General features: G+C 45.9%; 1 protein-coding gene across 5 annotated transcripts in view; it reads left to right on the forward strand.

Annotated features, from left to right (window-relative positions):
• LOC106564864 (nucleosome-remodeling factor subunit BPTF) overlaps window positions 1-20,597 on the forward strand; it is a 59,313-nt gene extending 38,716 nt beyond the window's left edge. For 2 of the 5 annotated variants that reach the window (XM_014131333.3, XM_014131337.3), the window contains 19 exons: window positions 545-669; window positions 4,259-4,411; window positions 4,634-4,784; window positions 5,033-5,072; window positions 5,154-5,379; window positions 5,662-5,805; window positions 8,237-8,367; window positions 8,701-8,815; window positions 9,026-9,246; window positions 9,638-9,863; window positions 10,204-10,784; window positions 11,611-11,693; window positions 12,698-12,923; window positions 13,083-13,366; window positions 13,937-14,110; window positions 14,812-15,004; window positions 15,376-15,460; window positions 16,460-16,646; window positions 18,194-20,597. In XM_014131333.3, coding sequence (XP_013986808.1) covers window positions 545-669; window positions 4,259-4,411; window positions 4,634-4,784; window positions 5,033-5,072; window positions 5,154-5,379; window positions 5,662-5,805; window positions 8,237-8,367; window positions 8,701-8,815; window positions 9,026-9,246; window positions 9,638-9,863; window positions 10,204-10,784; window positions 11,611-11,693; window positions 12,698-12,923; window positions 13,083-13,366; window positions 13,937-14,110; window positions 14,812-15,004; window positions 15,376-15,460; window positions 16,460-16,646; window positions 18,194-18,230 — 3,382 coding nt within the window. In that variant the 3' untranslated portion in view covers window positions 18,231-20,597. Of the gene's footprint in view, window positions 1-544; window positions 670-4,258; window positions 4,412-4,633; window positions 4,785-5,032; window positions 5,073-5,153; window positions 5,380-5,661; window positions 5,806-8,236; window positions 8,368-8,700; window positions 8,816-9,025; window positions 9,247-9,637; window positions 9,864-10,203; window positions 10,785-11,610; window positions 11,694-12,697; window positions 12,924-13,082; window positions 13,367-13,936; window positions 14,111-14,811; window positions 15,005-15,375; window positions 15,461-16,459; window positions 16,647-17,207 lie in introns of all 5 variants that reach the window. The other 3 variants (XM_014131336.3, XM_014131334.3, XM_014131335.3) reach the window with 3 other exon arrangements.
• Window positions 20,598-21,109: the final 512 nt, after the last annotated feature.

Raw genomic sequence — 21,109 nt, forward strand, 5'->3', positions numbered from 1 at the left:
ACCGCCTTTTACTGCCTTTTTACTGCTAGGCATGAATCATATTGGCGGTCTGCAAGTGTCAGGATATTCGCGTTGCGCATTAACCGCTCCAAGGATGTTTTCCCTGCCTGTGGTTAAGTCAGTCACACTGGGAAAGGGAGAATGGCTTTCTCTGAATGTGTCCCAAATGGCACCCTATTCCCTACATAGTGCACTACTTTTGACCAGTGCCCTATGGTATACTATGCTATAGTAGTGCACTCTATAGGGATTAGAGTGCCATTTGGGACAGACACCTAGAGTGTCCCCTTTTTAAATGGCCAATAGAGCCATTTAAAGCTGTGGAGCATACCAAAGAGTCAGGTTCATAGCCAACCTCGGAAACAAGGAAGTAACACGGTCATTTTACCAGGGTTGACTTATGAACTTTATGAACTGTGTGTGTGTGCAGTCTCTTTTCCATTGGTGACCCCAGACGTTTGTGTGCGTATGTCAATTTGTGTGTGTGTGTGTGTGTGTGTGTGTGCGTGTGTGTGTGTGGTAACCTATTTGTCTGTCTCTGCAGGTACCGTCTCCAGACAGTGAAGTCCCTGGCAGGGGTCAGTCTGATGCTGAGGCTACTGTGGGCCTGTCTGAGGTGGGACGACATGGCCGTCAAGCCCTCCGCCGCTGTAGGCACCACGCGCACAGGTAGACCATCCTTTCTCTGCAAGTATCTCTTCACCCACCCACCCATATACACTGTAGGGGAAGTGTACCAGTTTGATGTAGTCATTGCGTGCTGAGAATATGGAACCAAATACTAAATGTTTTACCACACATATGAGTGCATTTGTCCAAATACTTATGACACCTTTTAATTGGGGGACTAGATACATAGTGTTTGAATTTCAAAATCATAAAACGGATACAGTACCTTCGGAAAGTATTTACACCCATTGACTTTTTCCACCTTTTGTTGGTACACAGCCTGAATTTAAAATGGATTCAATTGAGATTTTTGTGTCGCTAGCCTACACACAATACCCCATAATGTCAAAGTGAAATTGTGTTTTTCAAAATTGTTACAAATTAAACAAAAAAATAGTTGAAATATCTTGAGTCAATAAGTATTCACCCTCTTTGTTATTGCAAGCCTACATAAGTTCAGGAGTAAAAATGTGCTGCCCATTCGTTTGTTGCTCGAACGGTTCGGTTGCTACCAAACAAATCACATCTACGGTACCGATTTCAGACGAGTCATCTGATACTTGTGGGGGTCGTAGAGCAAAACGGCGTCTCCCCTTTCCATAGAGCGGTCATAATAGTTTTGTAGGGCAAACCTTTCGGACGCAACAGACGTTTACGTGAGAAGAATGATTTTCTGAATGTCTCATGGTCTGACAAACACTGCTCTAGTTCGGCCACCTTTCACCTCCGATGTGGAAGTGAGACACTGGCAGAAAAAAAAGCAGACATTGAATATCCCTTTGAGCATGGTGAAGTTATTAATTACACTTGGTATATCAAGACACCCAGTCACTACAAAGATACAGGCTTCCTTCCTAACTCAGTTGCCGGAGAGGAAGAAAACTGCCAATGGTGATTTTAAAACAGTTGAAGAGTTTAATGGTTGTGATAGGATATAACTGAGGATGGATCAACAACATTGTAGTTACTCCACAATACTAACCTGTACAGAATAAAAAATATTCCAAAGCAAGCATCCTGTTTGGTAAAGTAAAACTGCAAATAATGAGGCAAAGTAAGGAACTTTGTGTTAATGTTAAGTTTGGGACAAATACAATACATGACATAGTGGTGGCTGCATCATGTTATGGATATGCTTGTAATCATTAAGGACTGGGGAGTTTTTCAGGATAAAACAAATAAACGCAATGAGGCTAAGCACAGGCAAAATCCAAGAGGAAAATCAGATTTTCTGCTTTCCAGCAGACACTGGGGGAGGAATTCACCTTTCAGCAGGGCAGTAACCTAAAACACAAAGCCAAATCTACACTGGAGTTGGCTTACCAAGAAGACGGTGAATGTTCCTGAGTGGCCGAGTTACAGTTTTGACTTAAATCTGCTTAAAAATCTATGGCAAGACCTGAAACTTGTTGTTTAGCAATGATCAACAACCAATTTGACAGAGCTTGAAGAATTTGGAAAATAATAATGGCCAAATGTTGCACAATCCAGGTGTGGAAACTCTTAGAGACTTACCCAGAAACACTAACAGCTGTAATCTCTGCCAAAGGTGCTTCTACAAGGTATTGACTCAAGGGTGTAAATATATACAGTGAGGGGAAAAATTATTTGATCCCCTGCTGATTTTGTACGTTTGCCCACTGACAAAGAAATGATCAGTCTATAATTTTAATGGTAGGTTTATTTGAACAGTGAGACAGAATAACAAAAAATCCAGAAAAACGTATGTCAAAAATGTTATGAATTGATTTGCATTTTAATGAGGGAAATAAGTATTTGACCCCCTCTCAATCAGAAAGATTTCTGGCTCCCAGGTGTCTTTTATACAGGTAAGGTGCTGAGATTAGGAGCACACTCTTAAAGGGAGTGCTCCTAATCTCAGCTTGTTACCTGTATAAAAGACACCTGTCCACAGAAGCAATCAATCAGATTCCAAACTCTCCACCATGGCCAAGACCAAAGAGCTCTCCAAGGATGTCAGGGACAAAATTGTAGACCTACACAAGGCTGGAATGGGCTACAAGACCATCGCCAAGCAGCTTGGTGAGGTGACAACAGTTGGTGCGATTATTCGCAAATGGAAGAAACACAAAAGAACTGTCAATCTCCCTCGGCCTGGGGCTCCATGCAAGATCTCACCTCGTGGAGTTGCAATGATCATGAGAACGGTGAGGAATTAGCCCAGAACTACACGGGAGGATCTTGTCAATGATCTCAAGGTAGCTGTGACCATAGTCACCAAGAAAACAATTGGTAACACACTACGCCGTGAAGGACTGAAATCCTGCAGCGCCCGCAAGGTCCCCCTGCTCAAGAAAGCACATATACATGCCCGTCTGAAGTTTGCCAATGAACATCTGAATGATTCAGAGGACAACTGGGTGAAAGTGTTGTGGTCAGACGAGACCAAAATGGAGCTCTTTGGCATCAACTCAACTAGCCGTGTTTGGAGGAGGAGGAATGCTGCCTATGACCCCAAGAACACCATCCCCACCGTCAAACATGGAGGTGGAAACATTATGCTTTGGGGGTGTTTTTCTGCTAAGGGGACAGGACAACTTCACCGCATCAAAGGGACAATGGACGGGGCCATGTACTGTCAAATCTTGGGTGAGAACCTCCTTCCCTCAGCCAGGGCATTGAAAATGGGTCGTGGATGGGTATTCCAAGATGACAATGACCCAAAACACACGGCCAAGGCAACAAAGGAGTGGCTCAAGAAGAAGCACATTAAGGTCCTGGAGTGACCTAGCCAGTCTCCAGACCTTCATCCCATAGAAAATCTGGACGGAGCTGAAGGTTCGAGTTGCCAAACGTCAGCCTCGAAACCTTAATGACTTGGAGAAGATCTGCAAAGAGGAGTGGGACAAAATCCCTCCTGAGATGTGTGCAAACCTGGTGGCTAACTACAAGAAACGTCTGACCTCTGTGATTGCCAACAAGGGTTTTGCCACCAAGTACTAAGTCATGTTTTGCAGAGGGGTCAAATACTTATTTTCCCCATTAAAATGCAAATAAATTTATAAAATTTTTAACATGCGTTTTTCTGGATTTTTTTGTTGTTATTCTGTCTCTCACTGTTCAAATAAACCTACCATTAAAATTATAGACTCATCATTTCTTTCAGTGGGCAAACGTACAAAATCAGCAGGGGATCAAATACTTTTTTCCCTCACTGTATTTTCCATTTTGAATTCAGGCTGTAACACAACAAAATGTAGAATAAGTCCAGAGGCATGAATACATTCTGAAGGCACTGTATGTATGAAAATACCCTCAAATTAAAGGTGACATTATGTGCTGTTGGCTCGTATTTTTACCTCAAATCCAAAATCCCGGAGTATAGAGCCAAATTAAAGGTTTTAGTTTTACTGTTCAAATAAATACGTAGGGGAGTGTATATACTCAAATATCCACCATGAAGCCCATTTCCTCTGCTACTCTTTTTTTACTGAAATGTCAGAGGCTTTTCCTATGCAATGTCATTCCTGTGTACTGTATTGAATGGCAGCGTATTAAGTCGTTACTGTGTCATGTCTTGGGAGTTGTTCTCTGCATCTTCCTCCTCCTTCATCCTACACCAACCCAGCCCTATCCCCACTCATTGCCACAGAGACCTCAGAGACGGAGATCACCACCACAGAGATTATCAAGCGCCGCGACGTGGGGCCCTACGGCATCCGCTCGGAATACTGCATCCGCAAGATCATCTGCCCCCTCGGGGCTCCCGAGACCCCGAAAGGTGAGGGAGCAGCAGCCGGCTAGAATAAAACTCCACATGGAATGTAAAAAGAGGATAGTGTTATTTTTTTCTCAAGGTGGTTCATTTTATGCCATTGTTGACTCAGTCTCTTTCTCTCTTATTCGTCTCACTCCTTCCCCCTCCTATTTTTGTTTTCTTGCTCTACCCTTACCCACCCCCCTCTCTCTCTTGCATCCATTCCACACACACACACACACACAGAGACCCACACGCCACAGAGGAAAGGCCTGCGCTCTAGCAACCTGCGGCCCAAGAAGCCGGAGCCAAAAAAGGAAACTGGACCGGTGGTGATTGAGTCCTGGGTTGCCGAGGAGGAATTGGACCTCTGGGAGATCAGGGCCTTCTCCGAGAGGTCAGAGGGCAAAGGGCACGAGTTCTAGGGGGCATAGTAACTGCATGCTCCATGCTATTCGATTGAACTGTCAATATCTTCTGTTATGAACTCACTTCGACTCTCTTAGACTAATAAAAAAAAAAAAAAAACATATTTGCCTTACTATACTTTTTGTACAGCTAATTGCATTAATTTGGGGGGGAAAATAGTTATGTTCTAACTCTTTCTCTGGTTTGTGTATGATGCATCTTTATTTGTCTTCAAAGGGTTGAGAAAGAGAAAGCCCAGGCAGTGGAACAGGCCAAGGTGAGTAGGACCACCAGCCGTGTGAAAAATAGGGATGTTTTGTTGTGTTTCTGGATTATTTCACGGTTTCTCTTGTTCTAGAAGCGTCTGGACCAGAAAACTGGCACTGGCTCTACCATCGTCACCACCCCGGGGAGCCCAGCCACCCCTTCTTCCACCCCCAAGGTAGTGACCCTGTCGGGCCAGGCCACCCCCGGAACCAAAGTGGTACTGGCCACCAAGATGGGCACCCCCGTCTCCTTTCAACAGAACAAGAACTTCCAGCAGTCGTTTGCTTCCTGGGTCAAGCAGGGGCAGCCCAGTGGAGGTATGTCAAAGGTCATAGGTCATTTTCTTCGTTCACAAGCCAGTAGATTGGTAAAGAGAATAACCTCATTGAATCTCATTAAAATGTGTCCTGATTTAATTTATACTCAAGTGATGTTATTTTTTTACTTAGTAGGGAATCTTTGCAAATAGGAAGTAGTAGTGGTTGGTGTATGAATCAACCCCTAACAAACTAAATGTAATGTTTGAGTCACCGCTAGCAGCTGTGCTTGTTTAGCAGTTTGACTCTCGAGCGGAGCCTCATTTGCATATTTCCCTGTAGCCTCGCCGGGCACGGTGGCCACGTCGGCCGGACAGACTTTCCAGATCACGGGCACGTCCATGGGGGGCAAGGTGCTCACCGCCAAGCTGCCGCTGCCCGCCAACAGCAAGATTGTCACTGTCAACGTGCCAACCACTCAAGGAGGTAAAGTAACTCCCCTGTGCCCACACCTGAGACACAGCAAGAGAGAGCTTTTGCTTGAAAAATATATATTTTGACTTCAGTGGGACAACCTGGTAAAATAAGGTTAAATTAAACAAGAGAGAGGTCCTGTTTTAATGCTGTTCAGATGCATCCTTCATTCCTCCCTTTTTTCCATGATGACAAGGATGGATGACTGAAAGCAAAATGTTTCTCTACCAACTGCCGTCTTCTCTAACCACTAACCTAACTTACCGCTATTGGCAGAAGCACTGTCTCACCCACCTGATGTGGCACAACCCTGTGGTAAGGTCTGTCCTCTTGACCAGGCTAGTGCTGCGGTGCCCACTCGATGCCAACCCCATTGTGGTGCTCCGCCACCCGCCAACCCATGAGTCAGTGGCTCAGTCTGGAGTGGCACATGCACATCACGTCTAGTTGTGCCCTGTCGGCATGGTAATGGAATAGAACGTTGTTATTTTAGGTGGGACAGAACGGTAGACTGTGTAGTCTAAGAACTTAGCCAGACCGTCTTTGGAAGTAGCATGCTAGCTAATTTAGAAGTCAATATTGACCCATCGGATGAGGTGATGGTTCATATTTTTAGAACCACTGTCCCGTTTGATTTCACCTTTAAAAGTGGGTTGATGACGAGTGTACAACACTTGTTTAAAGACACAAACCTTCATTTGTTTATTCAGCCAAATGTCAATTAATTGAAATTCCAATTGGACATCTGTAAGTATTAGATGCTTCACGATGACTGACCTGGACTAATAATTGGTTGTTAGTAAGTGATTGTAGGTGAGGTAGTTTTCTAGTGTCTAAAAAGGTCAGATACCGAAGATAAGCTTGTAGACTTATCTGTGCTGTAACGTTGTCTTACTTCAATAAGGCTTAGCTTTTTCTCCGTTATTACTAAAACTTATACAATGCGAAAACATGACCTTGTCCTGAACCCGTTTGTGCCTCCCATATTTCACAAAATCTTTCTTGTTTCCAATTATCTATATAAAAGGGTGGTCAGGCTCATGGCTACACTCCTTGAATTAATATATATATATATATATATATATATATATATATATATATATATATATATATATATATACACACATGCTTTCTCATTCACACACACAACACATCCATGTTTCAAGCGGGTAGGCTAAATTACTGCGCAAACAAACAGCGCTCCTGTCTAGTGACACCCGTGTTTCATCCTGTCGACCAGGGAGGGAGAGAGAGAGCTGGTATTAAGGAGCAGTAGTATATTTTTCCAGCGTGACTGTTTCAATGCCTGTTTGTTTTGGAGCGTGCTAAGGAAGCGGAGCAGGAAAACAAGTTTACCTTGAGGTCTGGTTCGTCAGACAGGTAACCCGCTATAGAGAGGTGAAGGATGGAAGGATTTCCACCCCCCTCCTTCTTTCTGTGTCGCTTACTCGCCAGCTCACCGACTCTCCAAACAGCTACACTTATGAAGTGGGCGTTTGATGTCGGTGCCAGAACTGAAACTCCCCAGTCTTCTACTGTAGCTGGTTTAACCTCTGCTATTTGAAGAGGGGGAACCATTGATGTATAGCTTTACCTGATGGGTTTTGTGGTCAGAAAAAAGGCACACAAAAAAAACACAGAGAGAGATGGTGAAGAGAAAAAAAATACGACAATTTAACATATTTTGAGGAAACGCGTTTTCATTTGGGTTGCCGTCCTGTGTCCACGTGAGTAAAAAAAATATATATTGAAGCGCGACCAAAGTAACAAATATGAAACACTCGCTTTGTCGGAGGAAAATAAAAACGTATGAATTCAAGGAAAACCCATACATAATTTATGAGCGGGTCATACGTGATGGATTCAAACCAACATACCCCGTTTGAAGATAGTTTTGATGTTGTTTACTTGCTGGGTTAATATTTACTGTGGTCAAGATCAGAGGGTTGCGACTTGAAAGGAACAAAATCCACAAGTCATTTATTGAGTGACGTATTGATACATCATGAACCGTGCAGAATGGATAGTTTGTTTCTATACCTGATGAAGTGGAACTGGTAGCCTTGAGTGGACATTTCAGCTTTCTTCATTGCCAAAAGACAAAAGTGAATAACTAGATTAGGGATATCGTTTTTAACAGATGTCGGTGAATTTTGAGTGGACTCATTTCTGTCTTTAAACGTGAAGCATTTGATCATCAAAAGTCAGAATGACACACAAGTATTCTGAATATTGAATATTCTGAATATTGATTTTCTCCCTAATGCTAACGTTATGGTGATATAAATCAAATCACATTTTATTTGTCACTTGCTTCATAAACAACAGGTGTAGACTGGCAGTGAAATGCTTACTTACAGGTCCTTTTTCAACAATGCAGAGTATTAGATAAATACCAATCCTTTATGTGTGGGTTCACAGTAATAATATGTCCTGTCCCCAGGTATAATTCAGAAACAGGTGCTGGGCATCATTCCCTCAAGCCAAGCTGGCGGTGCCCAGACCTTCGCCTCGTTCCAGCCTCGCACCACAACCATCAACATCAGGCCGGGCATGCCTGGCTCACCACAGCAGGTAACACCCCATGGAACATCTTTCCCCATCTGTCAGTCAATCAATCACATCTATTTATAAAGCCCTATTTACACCATCTGTTGTCGCAAAGGGCTTTACGGTAACCCAGCCTAGATCTTCAAATTCCCCCTTCCTTACCAACATCCACCCTGCCCCCTTGTCACTTCTTCTCCCCACAGCCCTCTAAAACAGGTCATTAGCAGTAACACGTGATCGACACGTTATTGAAAGAATTCCCCATGAACTATTAACAGCAACCCTTCACTGGAGTCCGTGTTGTCCCTGTGGTATAAGGGGAAGTCCCAGTGTTTCTGATCTTGGCTGTGTTTCTAGGTGCTCACCGCTGGAGGCCAGATCCGTCCGGGGATGACCGTGATCCGCACGCCCATCCATCAGACAGGCGCCATGGGTAAGACCCTCCTCCGGACCCCCCTCATGGTGCAGCAAGGTAGGCTGTTTGTTTACCCACTCCATTTTAGCTTGATAGGCCAGTTAGAATAGTCTCTTTCACTAACTTGTGTGTTCATGCAAGTTCTGACTCGTGTGTGTGTGTGTGTGTGTGTGTGTGTGTGTGTGTGTGTGTGTGTGTGTGTGTGTGTGTGTGTGTGTGTGTGTGTGTGTGTGTGTGTGTGTGTGTGTGTGTGTTTTCCTCCTCCAGGTCAGGCGGGCCAGCAGGTGGTGACCCAGATCATCCGCGGGCAGGCCGTGTCCACGGCCATCTCGAGTGCCAGCCCCGTCACCACTGTGGCCGGGCAGAGGGTGGGCAGTGCCCCCAAAACCCCGGGCCAGCCCAACACGGCCCAGACACCCCAGCAGCGGGCACAGCAGGGCCAGGGCCAGGTCAAACTCACCCTGGCACAACTCACCCAGCTCACCCAGGTAACATCAGCTACGCCATAATAACCCTTCTACTGATGTTAGGCAACAGTGGGACAATAGGCTTCTGCTCTGCCCACCTAGTGTATCGTAATTCTGCACCTTTCAAAACAAGTATGTTTTGATTTTAGTCCTATTCAACGGGAAAGATCGGAATAACTCCCTTTCATGTCCCTGTTAGTATATCTATATGTGCTAGTTTCAACATGGTCTGTTTGTTTTTTTAAAGAGTAGTGCACCCTTGCCTAATCACAGATCAGATTGTCGAGCCAACTCCTATGTTCGTTGCTATATATTGCATGACAAACAGATCTGGGACCAGGCTACCGTTGTACCTCTAAACTACCTCCAAAAGCATCACCCCTCCCTCATCTCCCTGTCCCCCCCCCATCAGAAGCAGCAGAGCCAGGCAGTAGAGCGGCCAGGCGGCGGGGCCCAGGGCCTGACGGTGATGATCCAGGGCCAGGGCCAGGCCACGGGCCAGCTGCAGGTCATCCCCCAGGGAGTCACGGTCATCCCCGGGCCCGGTCAGCAGCTCATGCAGGCGGCCATGCCCAACGGCCAGGTCCAACGCTTCCTCTTCACCCCCATGGCCCCTGCCGCTACCCCAACCTCCACAGGTAGTCAAAGGAGCTGATAATCGTGTGTATTATTGACACGGATACGGACACACACGGTCGCAGTCATCTACTGCAGGGCGGCATTCAGTAGACACAAAAGGGGGAAATGTTTTCGAACAAACAGTGAGAGGTTACGGCCGTACGTCAGAAGTGTTTTATCCTGTTTAGTGCACACTGAACAGGACCCAGTACCCAAATGTTATGTTGCCCACCAGCAGTCACACACACACACTCGCAGATCATTGTTTTATCATTCAAATATTCACCTGTATAAAATATTGATAGTCTGTGTGTCTTCTAAAGGTCTGCCCATCCCCTTTCTCTCCTCTCCTCCCTTCAGCCCCCACCGCCCCGGGCCAGACCACCAAGACCCCTGCCCAGCCCGCCCAGCAGGCTGCAGCTCCCATCCAGGCCGGCGCCGCCCTGGCCACCAGCACCCCCCCATCCGCCACCCCCCAGAGCCAACTCCCCTCCCAGACCCAGGCCCACATGCCCATCCAATCCCCAACCCCCCTCCAGGTCAAGTCCCTCAAACACCCCCCCGGCACCCCCATGGGCCGGCCCCAGCAGACCCTCCAGCTCCAGGGCTCTCCCCACCAGCTCATCACCGTCCCGGGCCTCCAGCAACAGGTCCAGGTCCTGGCTCAGCTCCAGGCCCAACAGGGGACCTCCGGAGGCTCTCTCCCCCAGCAGATCAAGCTCCAGCTTCCCATCCAGATCCAGCAACCCGGGATCGGTGGAGCCCAGCCTGGAGGTCCGATCCAGAACGTGGTGACCATCCAGACGGCCAGCGTGCAGGAGCAGCTCCAGAGGATCCAGCAGCTGAGGGAGCAGCAGCAGCAGAAGAAGAGGCTGGCTGCCGAGGCCAAGCGGGAGCAGGCCCTGGCAGCGGCCAGCCAGAGCCACATCATCCAGAAACAGGTGGTCAATATCAGAAATGTGTACTTACATGTGTGTGCACGTCTGTGTGTTTGGATGATGGGGAGGTGTGTGTGTGTGTGTGTGTGTGTGTGTGTGTGTGTGTGTGTGTGTGTGTGTGTGTGTGTGTGTGTGTGTGTGTGTGTGTGTGTGTGTGTGTGTGTGTGTGTGTGTGTGTGTGTGTGTGTGTGTGTGTGTGTGTTCAGGCAGCCAGCCAGACATAGATGGTGTAACACTATAGTAGGCCCCGTCTCTCTCTGACATCAGCATATAAACAGTTCTCTCAAACAGCCTGCTCATACAATTGGTTTATTTTCCAAGCTGTCCCCCGCCACCGTCTTTGTCTATTTTAAATGCTACCTCTGTGTGTGTGGTATATGTATGATGTTTGTGGCTTGCGTGCGCCCCTAGTCTAGTGCATACACACTATGGGTACCTCTGAAATGGCACCCTATTCCCTATAGAGTGCACTACTTTTGACCAGAGCCCTATGAGGCCGTGTCAAAAGTAGTGCCCTATATAGGGGATAGGATGCCGTTTGGGAAGTAACCTATGTATAATGGTCTGCGTTCTACAACGCATGTATTTTACCTGTGGTGTAACAAACACCTGCTTCCTGTATATTTGACGTCTTTGATATTTCTCTGTTCTTTCTCTGTGTGAGGCCTGAGATGGAATGCTCCCTAAATGGCACCCTATTCACAGTATAGAGTTCACTACATTTGACCAGAACCCTACGGAACCCGGTCCTAAGTAGTGCACTACAGAGGGAATCGGGTGCCATTTGGGACGGAACCGTGTGAGTTGACCTCTGTCTCCTCTGTGACAGGTGGTGATGAAGCAGAATGCGGTGATCGAGCACCTCAAGCAGAAGAAGCCCATGTCCCCCGCCGAGAGAGAGGAGAACCAGAGGTGAGGGACTAGGAGCTAGCTAGCGCTGTTGCCATGACGATCAGACCTTGTGTTGACAAGCCGTGTGTGTGTGGAGGTGTCATCCTCTCCCTCCCTGTGGAGAAAACCAGGGGTTATATTTAACGTGTCTGGGTCATGGGAAAGGTTACCACAGACAGACCATGTGTTGTGTCCTCCTCACTGGGTTTAAACCAGACCTACAGTCCTGGAGCAGGGCAAGCCAGGGCACTGTGGTTGTGTCCCAAATGGCATCCTGTTCCCTATGTAGTGCACATCTTTTGACCAGGGCTCCCCAGTGTCTGGGAACCAAGGTTGACCTTGACCTCCTCTCTCTCTGTGTGTGGGGGGGGGGGGGGAAGACTAGCAATAGGAAGCCACTGCTCTCTATCTTTCCATCGCTCTCCGGCCCCACCACTAAATAAACACGGGGAACAAAAACACTCTTGACATCTGTCACATGTGACCTTGTGGCATGGCTACCGATTGGCTTACAGTGTTTTGTTTCGTAGTGTGAGGTAACGGGTGATGGAAGGGTTTATGATGTATGGAAACGTTATACATTACATTTCCTTCAAGTCAATTTATATTTGATCATTTGAATAACACCCCCAAAATATATTCACTTCAAATGTCCTTAAAATTCCTTTGCGGGACTATGGATGAAAATGAGCTTCATAGCTAACTCTCCTGTTACATTGATGGGAACACCTAAATGAAGACTGTACATTGTCCCTGTCACCTAAATACACAATGTTTTAAAATCCCATCCACCCCTCCCCTCGGGATGATGGGTTCCTGGTGGTATTCATCTTTATAAATGGCTATAAGCATGTATGAGCCTTTATAATATCTCATAACAAGTATTATAATATGTTACATCTATCCCCTCCCCCCAGGATGTTGTGTGGCTGGCAGTATAATGCTAAACTTGTTATAAGCATATAGGAGCCTTTATAATGTCTTATAAGGCCTATAACAGGTTGTCTCTCTCCCCTTCCACCCAGGATGATTGTGTGCAACCAGGTGATGAAGTTCATCCTGGACAAGATCGACAAGGACGAGAAGCAGGCGGTCAAGAAGAGGAAGAAGGAGGAAGCAGGCGAGCAGAAGAGGACCAAGGCCAACGCCACCAAGCTGTCGTCGCTGCTCTGCCGGCACAAGGAGACACTCAAGGCCGAGATCCTCAAGAAGAGAGCCCTGCTGGACAAGGAGCTGCAGCTGGAGACGCAGGTCAGACACACACACACACACACAGCATTCTCCCATGAAGATACTGTACTCACGATGGACACATGGTAGCAGAGCTGCGCACAGATGTCCAACTCTCTCACACACATACACACACACACACTTTTTGATCTTACTCTCTACCCTTATCTCCTTCCACAGGATGAGCTGAGGAGGGACCTCGCCAAGCTGCGACGGGACAAGGAAAGGGCCCAGGCCGCCTCCCATCAGGCGGCCGCCGCCGCACACGCGCATCACACCCTCACACACACCTCCCAACTCAACCCAGCGGCCTTCGTCCACAAGCGGAAGCGGGAGGAGGAGAGGGACGTGGCGTCGACGGCTAACGCCAAGAAGAAGAAGATGATCACCACCACTACCTCAGGAGACAGCAAGAAGGAGATCAAGCTCTACTGTGTCTGCAGAACGCCCTACGACGAGTCCAAGTAAGAGACCAGCTGTGTTTTAAATGGCACCCTATTCCCTAACCAGGGCCCTGGTCAAAAGCAGTACACTATACAGGAATTAGGGTGTCCATTGGGTTGTAGTCAAAAGTAGTGCACTAGGGAATATGGTGCCATTTGGGACATACCCAACGTTTATGTACCTCAAACATGACCCTTGTCTAAAGCCCTTCTGAGGAGCCTCAATATAGTTCAAACACGTTAAATGTATAGTAAGCTACCTCCAATACCTCTCTGAAGAGACCGTCAAAATGTATACCATTGACCATTTACGGGGAAGCTCAAACATCAGAAGTGAAGATCAATTTCACTTGAAATTGAAATTTCACCCGCTTTCACCTGAAACTATTGCGGTGTGTTGGGACTTTAACAGGTGACTCTCCATTATTTATCTTCCTGAAATGCCATCAACCAGGAAATTGAGACACTATGGCAACACACAAATGGCATTCAATACATTCCTAACAAACGCACCTGAAACCATGGTGGTTACAATGACCTCATTTGACCCCATGGTGATTTGGCAGTCTTTCACGTCTTGTGTTCTCCCAGGTTCTACATAGGCTGCGACCTGTGCACCAACTGGTACCACGGCGAGTGTGTGGGCGTCACCGAGAAGGAGGCCAGGAAGATGGACGACTACATCTGCAGCGAGTGCAAGCGGGCCCAGGAGGGAAAGACCGAGGAGCTCTACTGCATCTGCCGAACGCCCTACGACGAAGCACAGTAAGTGCATAGAAGTGTGTTTTTGTGTGTATGGGTCCTCAGTGGCGAAAACGTACAATATTGTCTATTAGATGGTGCTATCGGTTGAGCTTTAGTTGTTTAGTTTCAGTTATACGTTGTTTCCTTTGATGTCTAAGGTTAAACAGCTTGAATTTCTTATGTCGAGACATTGGCCGTGTCCGAAATCTGTCTTGCCCACTACTGACTAAAACTACATACTGTGTGCTAATCGTACTACGTGCTATTTTCAATGTACTGTTTACTAAAAACAACCTTCCAAGCAACAAATATCAGCATTCCAGGCTCATCCATACTGAGAGTGCATCATCTAATGCACAATTGTGTCAATTCCCACCATTTGTTAATTTTGGTAGAGCACATCCCCTATTCCCCTATACACATGGGACTCCACAGACTATCCTCTCCTTCAATAGTGTACAGCGAATTCTACTAGATGTAAACCTGAAATGAGTATGTCTATATCACCCTGGCTTTTAAAGCATACACATTTTCTGAAATGTTCCTTACTATAAAAATCATTTCACATACCCAAAATGCCTACTATTTAGAATGGGACTAGGGTGTTCAGACACGCCGGAGTCTATTTCTTCAATCAGACTTGGAACAGAAACCAGGGTCGTGTTCATCAAGCACAATGAACGTGACCCACCCCTGCCACCCTCCTCCTCACCCCCGCTCAGGTTCTACATCGGCTGCGACCGCTGCCAGAACTGGTACCACGGCCGTTGCGTGGGCATCCTGCAGAGCGAGGCCAACCACATCGACCAGTACGTGTGTCCGCAGTGCCAGTCCACAGAGGACGCCATGACAGTGCTCACGCCGCTCACCGACAAGGATAACGAGGGGTTAAGGAGAATCCTGCGCTCATTACAGGTATGTCACCCCTTCCTTCGCTCCTCCCTTCGCTCTTCTTCCCTCTCTACCTAGCGTAGCGTCGGGACGGTACGAAACAAAGCCCTCCTCTGTTCTCATCTCTTATCTGATCTGTACGCTGGTCCCCTGGGCGGCACTTGGACAACTGCCCTGGCTACAGGGGTTTTTCCACCCTCTTCCTTCTCTCCTCTCTCTTCTTCCCCTCCTCCTCCTCTGTGTCCGCATGGCACGGACGTAGCCGGAGCGCATCTGTGTTGAACCAGCTGCTTCCAATGCCATTTTCAACCTGTTTGTTTTCCTTCGTTTTTTTTGCTGCACGTCTCTCAAGTGTCTCCTCTCTCTCACTCCCTCTCTCTCCCTACCTCTCTCAGGCTCACAAAATGGCGTGGCCGTTCCTGGAGCCGGTGGACCCGAACGACGCCCCAGACTACTACGGAGTCATTAAGGAACCAATGGGTAAGTGGGGGGAGAGTTCTGCCTGTTTACATTGATTCAACATTGTAAAAAGAGGTGCTGTTATCATAAATGGAATAGTCATCACAAGGGACTCCTAAGTTGTTACACACACAAACACACCCCCAAACGTGCGCACACACCCCATCGCCCTGCTTGAGAGGAAAGGCCTCCAACTCAGATCAAACTGCCCATGTAAAAGGCGGACCTGCGTCAACAGGGCCTTTTTGAACTTCCACACAAACAAACCATTAATGAGCTGGCGGAAAAACCCCAGAGACTTCTACACTTGGACACTACAGTAGCCCCCTTCTACACTACAGTGCATTCGACTTGGGCCTGGAAACTCTAGTCCACCGCCCGCAAAAAAGAAACCTTTTCACCCTGCAGTAAAAAAAAGCCAAGTCTAGCCACGGCGGTCCGGACGGAGTAAGTTTGGGGTTTGTAGATGAAGTCTGATGACGGAGAAGAAGGCCCTCTTTGATATGGGCAAGAGGCCGGCCTACTGACTGGGTGGGGGGTGGGGAAGGTTAAGAATCGGATATGTTTGTTTAAAATGGAGCCCCGGGGCGCGACACGGGAGAAACCACTGCTGCCCTGTGGGGAATTATGAAGGACCGGGCTTGTTGCTAGCTTACCTTGCTACCTATCGTAATAATTGAGTGTCAACTTTCAACTTCTTTCAAAGGCAAATTTCATAACGGTGACAGCATGTTGCCAGAATCGATGGGTCGGCCGCTCGGTCACATCCCGTGTAATTCACTTTGAAAGGGCCGGGCCAGATATTGAGGGTTGAAACTGGCGTTGAGCTGGGATTTCTGACAGTCAAGTTGATGTACAAGTGATGTATTGCGCTTTCAGACGCATACTTGAACATCTATCAAACATTCACACCACATAAACTGCAATTACTTTTGAAGCAACTATGCGAGATGCTGGAGAAGAGTCGACTTGATGAGTCTGAGGTGATTCATGTTCTGTTCTTGTCTTCCTCCCTTCTAGATCTTTCTACAATGGAGGAGCGGTTGCAGAAGCGCTACTACATCAAGCTGACAGAGTTCGTGGCGGACATGACCAAAGTCTTCGACAACTGCCGTTACTACAACCCCAGCGACTCGCCGTTCTACCAGAGTGCCGAGGTCCTCGAGAACTTCTTCGTCCAGAAGCTCAAAGGGTTCAAAGCCAGCAGGTAAGACCTCGTCAGTCAACTCTCACCTTTTGAACTCTGAGCTCATCCCACCCTTTTCTCCCGTCTTCATCATATCCGCCTGCGCTCCTCCTCCGTCCTCGCCTCTTCTTTGTGCTGTTCTCTTATCCCTCCCTCTCTCTCCGCCCCTTCTTTTAGACATAACCCCAACTTTAGGATGATTCTGTGAAGTTTGACATTTTGTGTTTGTAGTGCTTTAGTCTCTCTCACATCTGCCGTTGGGGTCCAACTTGAAGGGCCTTAGCTGCCACCGAACCACCAGACACCAGCCCTTCCACACAGATCTGTCTGTGGTCTGTTGTGTGGAGTCTGTTTATGTATGCGTGTGGCTCCAGCGTTCTATTGGCATTCCCTTTAGAGCTGTGTAGTAGCAATGTCCAATCCATGCTCAATGTCCTTAGCATCCCATCTCCTGTCTTTTGCACATAGTTTTGCATTTATACCTCCCCTCCCCTCCGCCTGCATTGCGTGTTTGTGTGCTTATGGTCATGTGCTTCCACCTGCATGTGTTTATGTCATCCATTCTCTCTCCCTCTCTTACAGATTGTGATGTCATAAGTCTGGCCTTGTAGTTGGAATCTGAGCTGGGTGCCGGGGTCACTCTAAAAAAAAACATTAGGCTATCCTGGACCTTGCTGTTTTTATGTCTTTAAAACAGCGTCAAACTATTTGTAAGAAAGTATATTTACAGTATAAACCACACCGTAGGTGTGTTTTTTTGTTGTATTTTTAGAAGGAAAGACACTTTAAAAACATTTCTCCATTTTGATAATGGCAGCCATGTTGGTCACAAACAGCAATCAAGGGAAACATCCGTTAGGATTTTTTTACATTCATTTCACAGACGACAGATATTAGATGGAAGTTCAGTTCATTTCTGTTTATATCTCAATCTGGTGACGTGTGAGGCACAATATCAAGTATCAAAAAGGTTAGTTCACAACCTCATCGTTGTGATTAGATTTTGCTAAAATGTTGAAACTCATTTCTCACACATGTAACGCTGTATTCAACTCAGTTCCACGTGCAGATGACCTATCATTTAATTTAATGGAGTGCATTTATTGTGTCGATGAAGTGCAAAGACTGTATCTCCTCTTAGCTGGCCATTTTTAAAAGATTAACAACATTGATCAGTTAGTCTTTTATCTGAATTGTTAATGTATAATGTTATTGTTTTATGTGCATATTATATCCTTTTGTGAAGGAGTATTGTATGTTCAAAAAGGAAAAAAATGGTAAGATAGAGGTCATAGTTTTTTGTGTAGCTTTGCAGTTAATTTCTGGCGAACTCGACTGTCCCACGTTTTACATGGTATGTTCTCACTGTATATACAAGCCATATAGAACATTAAACCAACATTACACCAACATGGCTGCTCTCTCTGCTCAAACGTCTGACCCCACTGGCATCCAATAAGTGTTTTTGTATTCCCTCGTGCATATTCTGTGATTTGTCAAGCTTTTAATAAAACAAAACACGTCAATCGATCACATCAACTGTTTCCCCTTCTCTCTGCGTTCTGTAGGTCTCATAACAACAAACTGCAGTCTACGGCCTCTTAGAATACACAGTCGGCACTCCTTCTAAAGCTTACTGTCAAAATGGCTGCCAATGTGGTTCCCTCTGAACACTCATACTCCAATGGGGAAGCCAGGCTACTTCTTACGTGTCCACACACACACCACCACACCTGTCGGACTTGGGAGTGGGAGTCACACCCCCGTTTAAAACCAGCACACACTCCTGGAAGATCGTAGCCGACGCATGCTTCAGGCCGAACGGCCTTGTTACCAAACCGTATGAGCCCTCGCCGCTCCTCAGCCACCTCTAAGGCCGTGGAAAGGGAAGAGACTGGCAGTGGAAGGTTCCATTATCCAAACCCTTAGTATTCATAATGGGAGATACCACATCCCCAACAGACGGGGGGAGGGAGGCTGACTTTCAGTTCACAGCCTGTTTCCTTCCTTCAAAGCACTTCCGATCTGGTGGATGAAATGGAGGGATGGCGGGAGAAAACCCCCCTGAAGTCAATAAGCTAATGGGCCGTTCAAGGGCAGTACGAAACAAGGCAGCAGTAGACTCTTTTCAAGTTGTTTATTCCGTAACTAATCTCACATCTCTTTTGTATCAGCTATTCTTCCTTCCCTGGGGGTCAACTCCCATTTCAGACTGTGTATGTCCCAAATGTCACCCTATTCCCTATATAGTGCACTACTTTTGACCAGAGCCATATGGGCCCTGGTTCAAAAGTAGTGCTCTATAAAGGGAATAGGGTTCCATTTGGGATGACAAACACTGACACTTTCCAGCTGTCTCTGCTTCCTCATCTCGTGATCCCTCATTCGAAATGGGTCTAAATAGCACACACCTGTCTGGCTGCTTGTGTTTGGAACGAGCTGATCCTAGATCATCGTGAACCCACTTGGTGCCACCTTGAAGATGTATGTGCCCTGACCTCCAAACAGGCCATGGAGAGTCCAAGTTACCATTTCTACGTCATGTCTCACTGTGGAAATGCTATCCTGTTTGTAAAACCTTATTTTTTCTGACGTTGAACCTGTTTTCCTTTTTCTTTGTTACTACCTAAGATGGGAATATTGGTGTATATGAAACAGCCGACAGAGAAAACAAGCTCTATTTCTCGCCATGTAGAGGCTTCTCTAACATTTTTAATTGAGGACATTCATCCGATGAAAACAAGAAAAGCTCTCCGAAGTCCTTCCACAGGAAAACAACCGAGGATGGACTTGGAGAATGTGAAAACTGTTAAAGGGCATATTTAACCTAAGTGTACTGACCATCCACACCGCAATCTCCTCCCTCTCTCCCCCAATGTTTTGTCAAGAAGGTTGGATCACATGCAACTCTCAACTCATAGGCCCCCTATAAAGGATTAAGTCAAATGCTTTTGAGTTTTCCACTGCATCAAGCAAACATGTTGTGGTTTAGAACAGTAAATCAGAAAGTCAACCTTCGTTGAGGAATCTTTATTCTAAGTTGGGGTTTGTATGAGGATTTGTTTTAGGAACTGGCATTTTTATCATATTTGGAACTCTTTTCTAATCTGTAATAATTGTGTCGAGACAGTACTGTTTGTTGGGGGGGAGAACATTTTTGGTGTGTCACTGGTGCTCTTAGTTAATATCTCTTAAAGATCAACTTAATAGTAGGGGGGAGCCTTAGGTTTGAAGAGGGGTTGGGGTAAATTTCATTTCAGTTTTGGAAGTGAACTGAAATGTCAATTTTCATTGGAGTTTTAGTTTACTTCCTGAATTGAAATGGGAATAACCGAAACCCTGGTTTGAAGTGCCAACAACTTTTTCGGAGGTGGACTGAGTTGAGAGATGAGGTGACCGAAGCCTGTTTGTTAGTCCTATTCACAGACCTGTTTGCATTTCAAACCATGCACTCCAGTTTCTATTCTTATGCATCGTCCACCATTTGTATTTCATATTGTATAATATGGCTGTCAATATACAAAGAGATTTTAGAGGTTTTTAGAGCATTAGTACTTTTATTTTTGTCCATTTTTAACCAGCAACTAAGCCTACCTGTACATTCAATAGATATTCTCTATCTTTTGTCAAAGTGAACTCTACATTTAGGTAAAATTGCCCTCTATATTAAAAGTGCTGCATATTGTGTGCATATTGATTTAAAATGGGGCGGAGAATGTTGACTCTTCTTTTAAGAGTTTTTGTTTTTAAAGAACCAACCAGTTCTACACATCTCTTAATAACTTCATCACAATATCTGTTTTAATTTATTCATATCGCAGAAAATATTTCATTTTTTAGTAAATGTAAGAGGAAACATAACTGGGGGAAAATACTATGTTTTTAACAGATTGTGGCAACTCTTAAGAGATCCTTTTTTGTACTTGATAGGACATTTCATCCAAGATAATAAAGTCATGTTTTTGACATCAATTGTCCATTGTGCTGTCATCTTTGGTTTTGTGTACTTATGTTGTAATTAATTTGTGTTTAAGGGCCAGGAGTTTTGTCCGGACTTGTTCATCCTGTCAGGTCACGTGGTCAGGAACGTATAATATAATGAATACTAAGTAGTACCTTTTTCATCCCTTTCCACGGTGGAGTTGAATTAAGTTCCCTCAGACACTGTTCTAGAGTCAGCTTCCCTGCATTTCCCCCTGTAATGTTTCAGGTATTTTGGTACTTATACTTTGGGTACCCCACACACACACACACATTGTATTTCCCCTTTATAAAGGAGCTTTGAACACAAGTCACCGCTGTCATTAAAGGAAAACACACCAACATTGTTTGGGGGGTATTTGTTTCATTAGTTCATTGTTGATATAGTCCCGTATCATACATTTTGCATCATATGATGCAAAATGCATCATACGGGCCAGATTTCTGTATTTTCTGTTACGTATCTTGAAAACTTTATTGCTGACATGCAAAACCTTTTGGGA

The sequence above is a fragment of the Salmo salar genome, chromosome 12 (genome assembly GCF_965601325.2).
Source record: "Salmo salar chromosome 12, fSalSal1, whole genome shotgun sequence".
Classification (NCBI taxonomy): domain Eukaryota; kingdom Metazoa; phylum Chordata; class Actinopteri; order Salmoniformes; family Salmonidae; genus Salmo; species Salmo salar.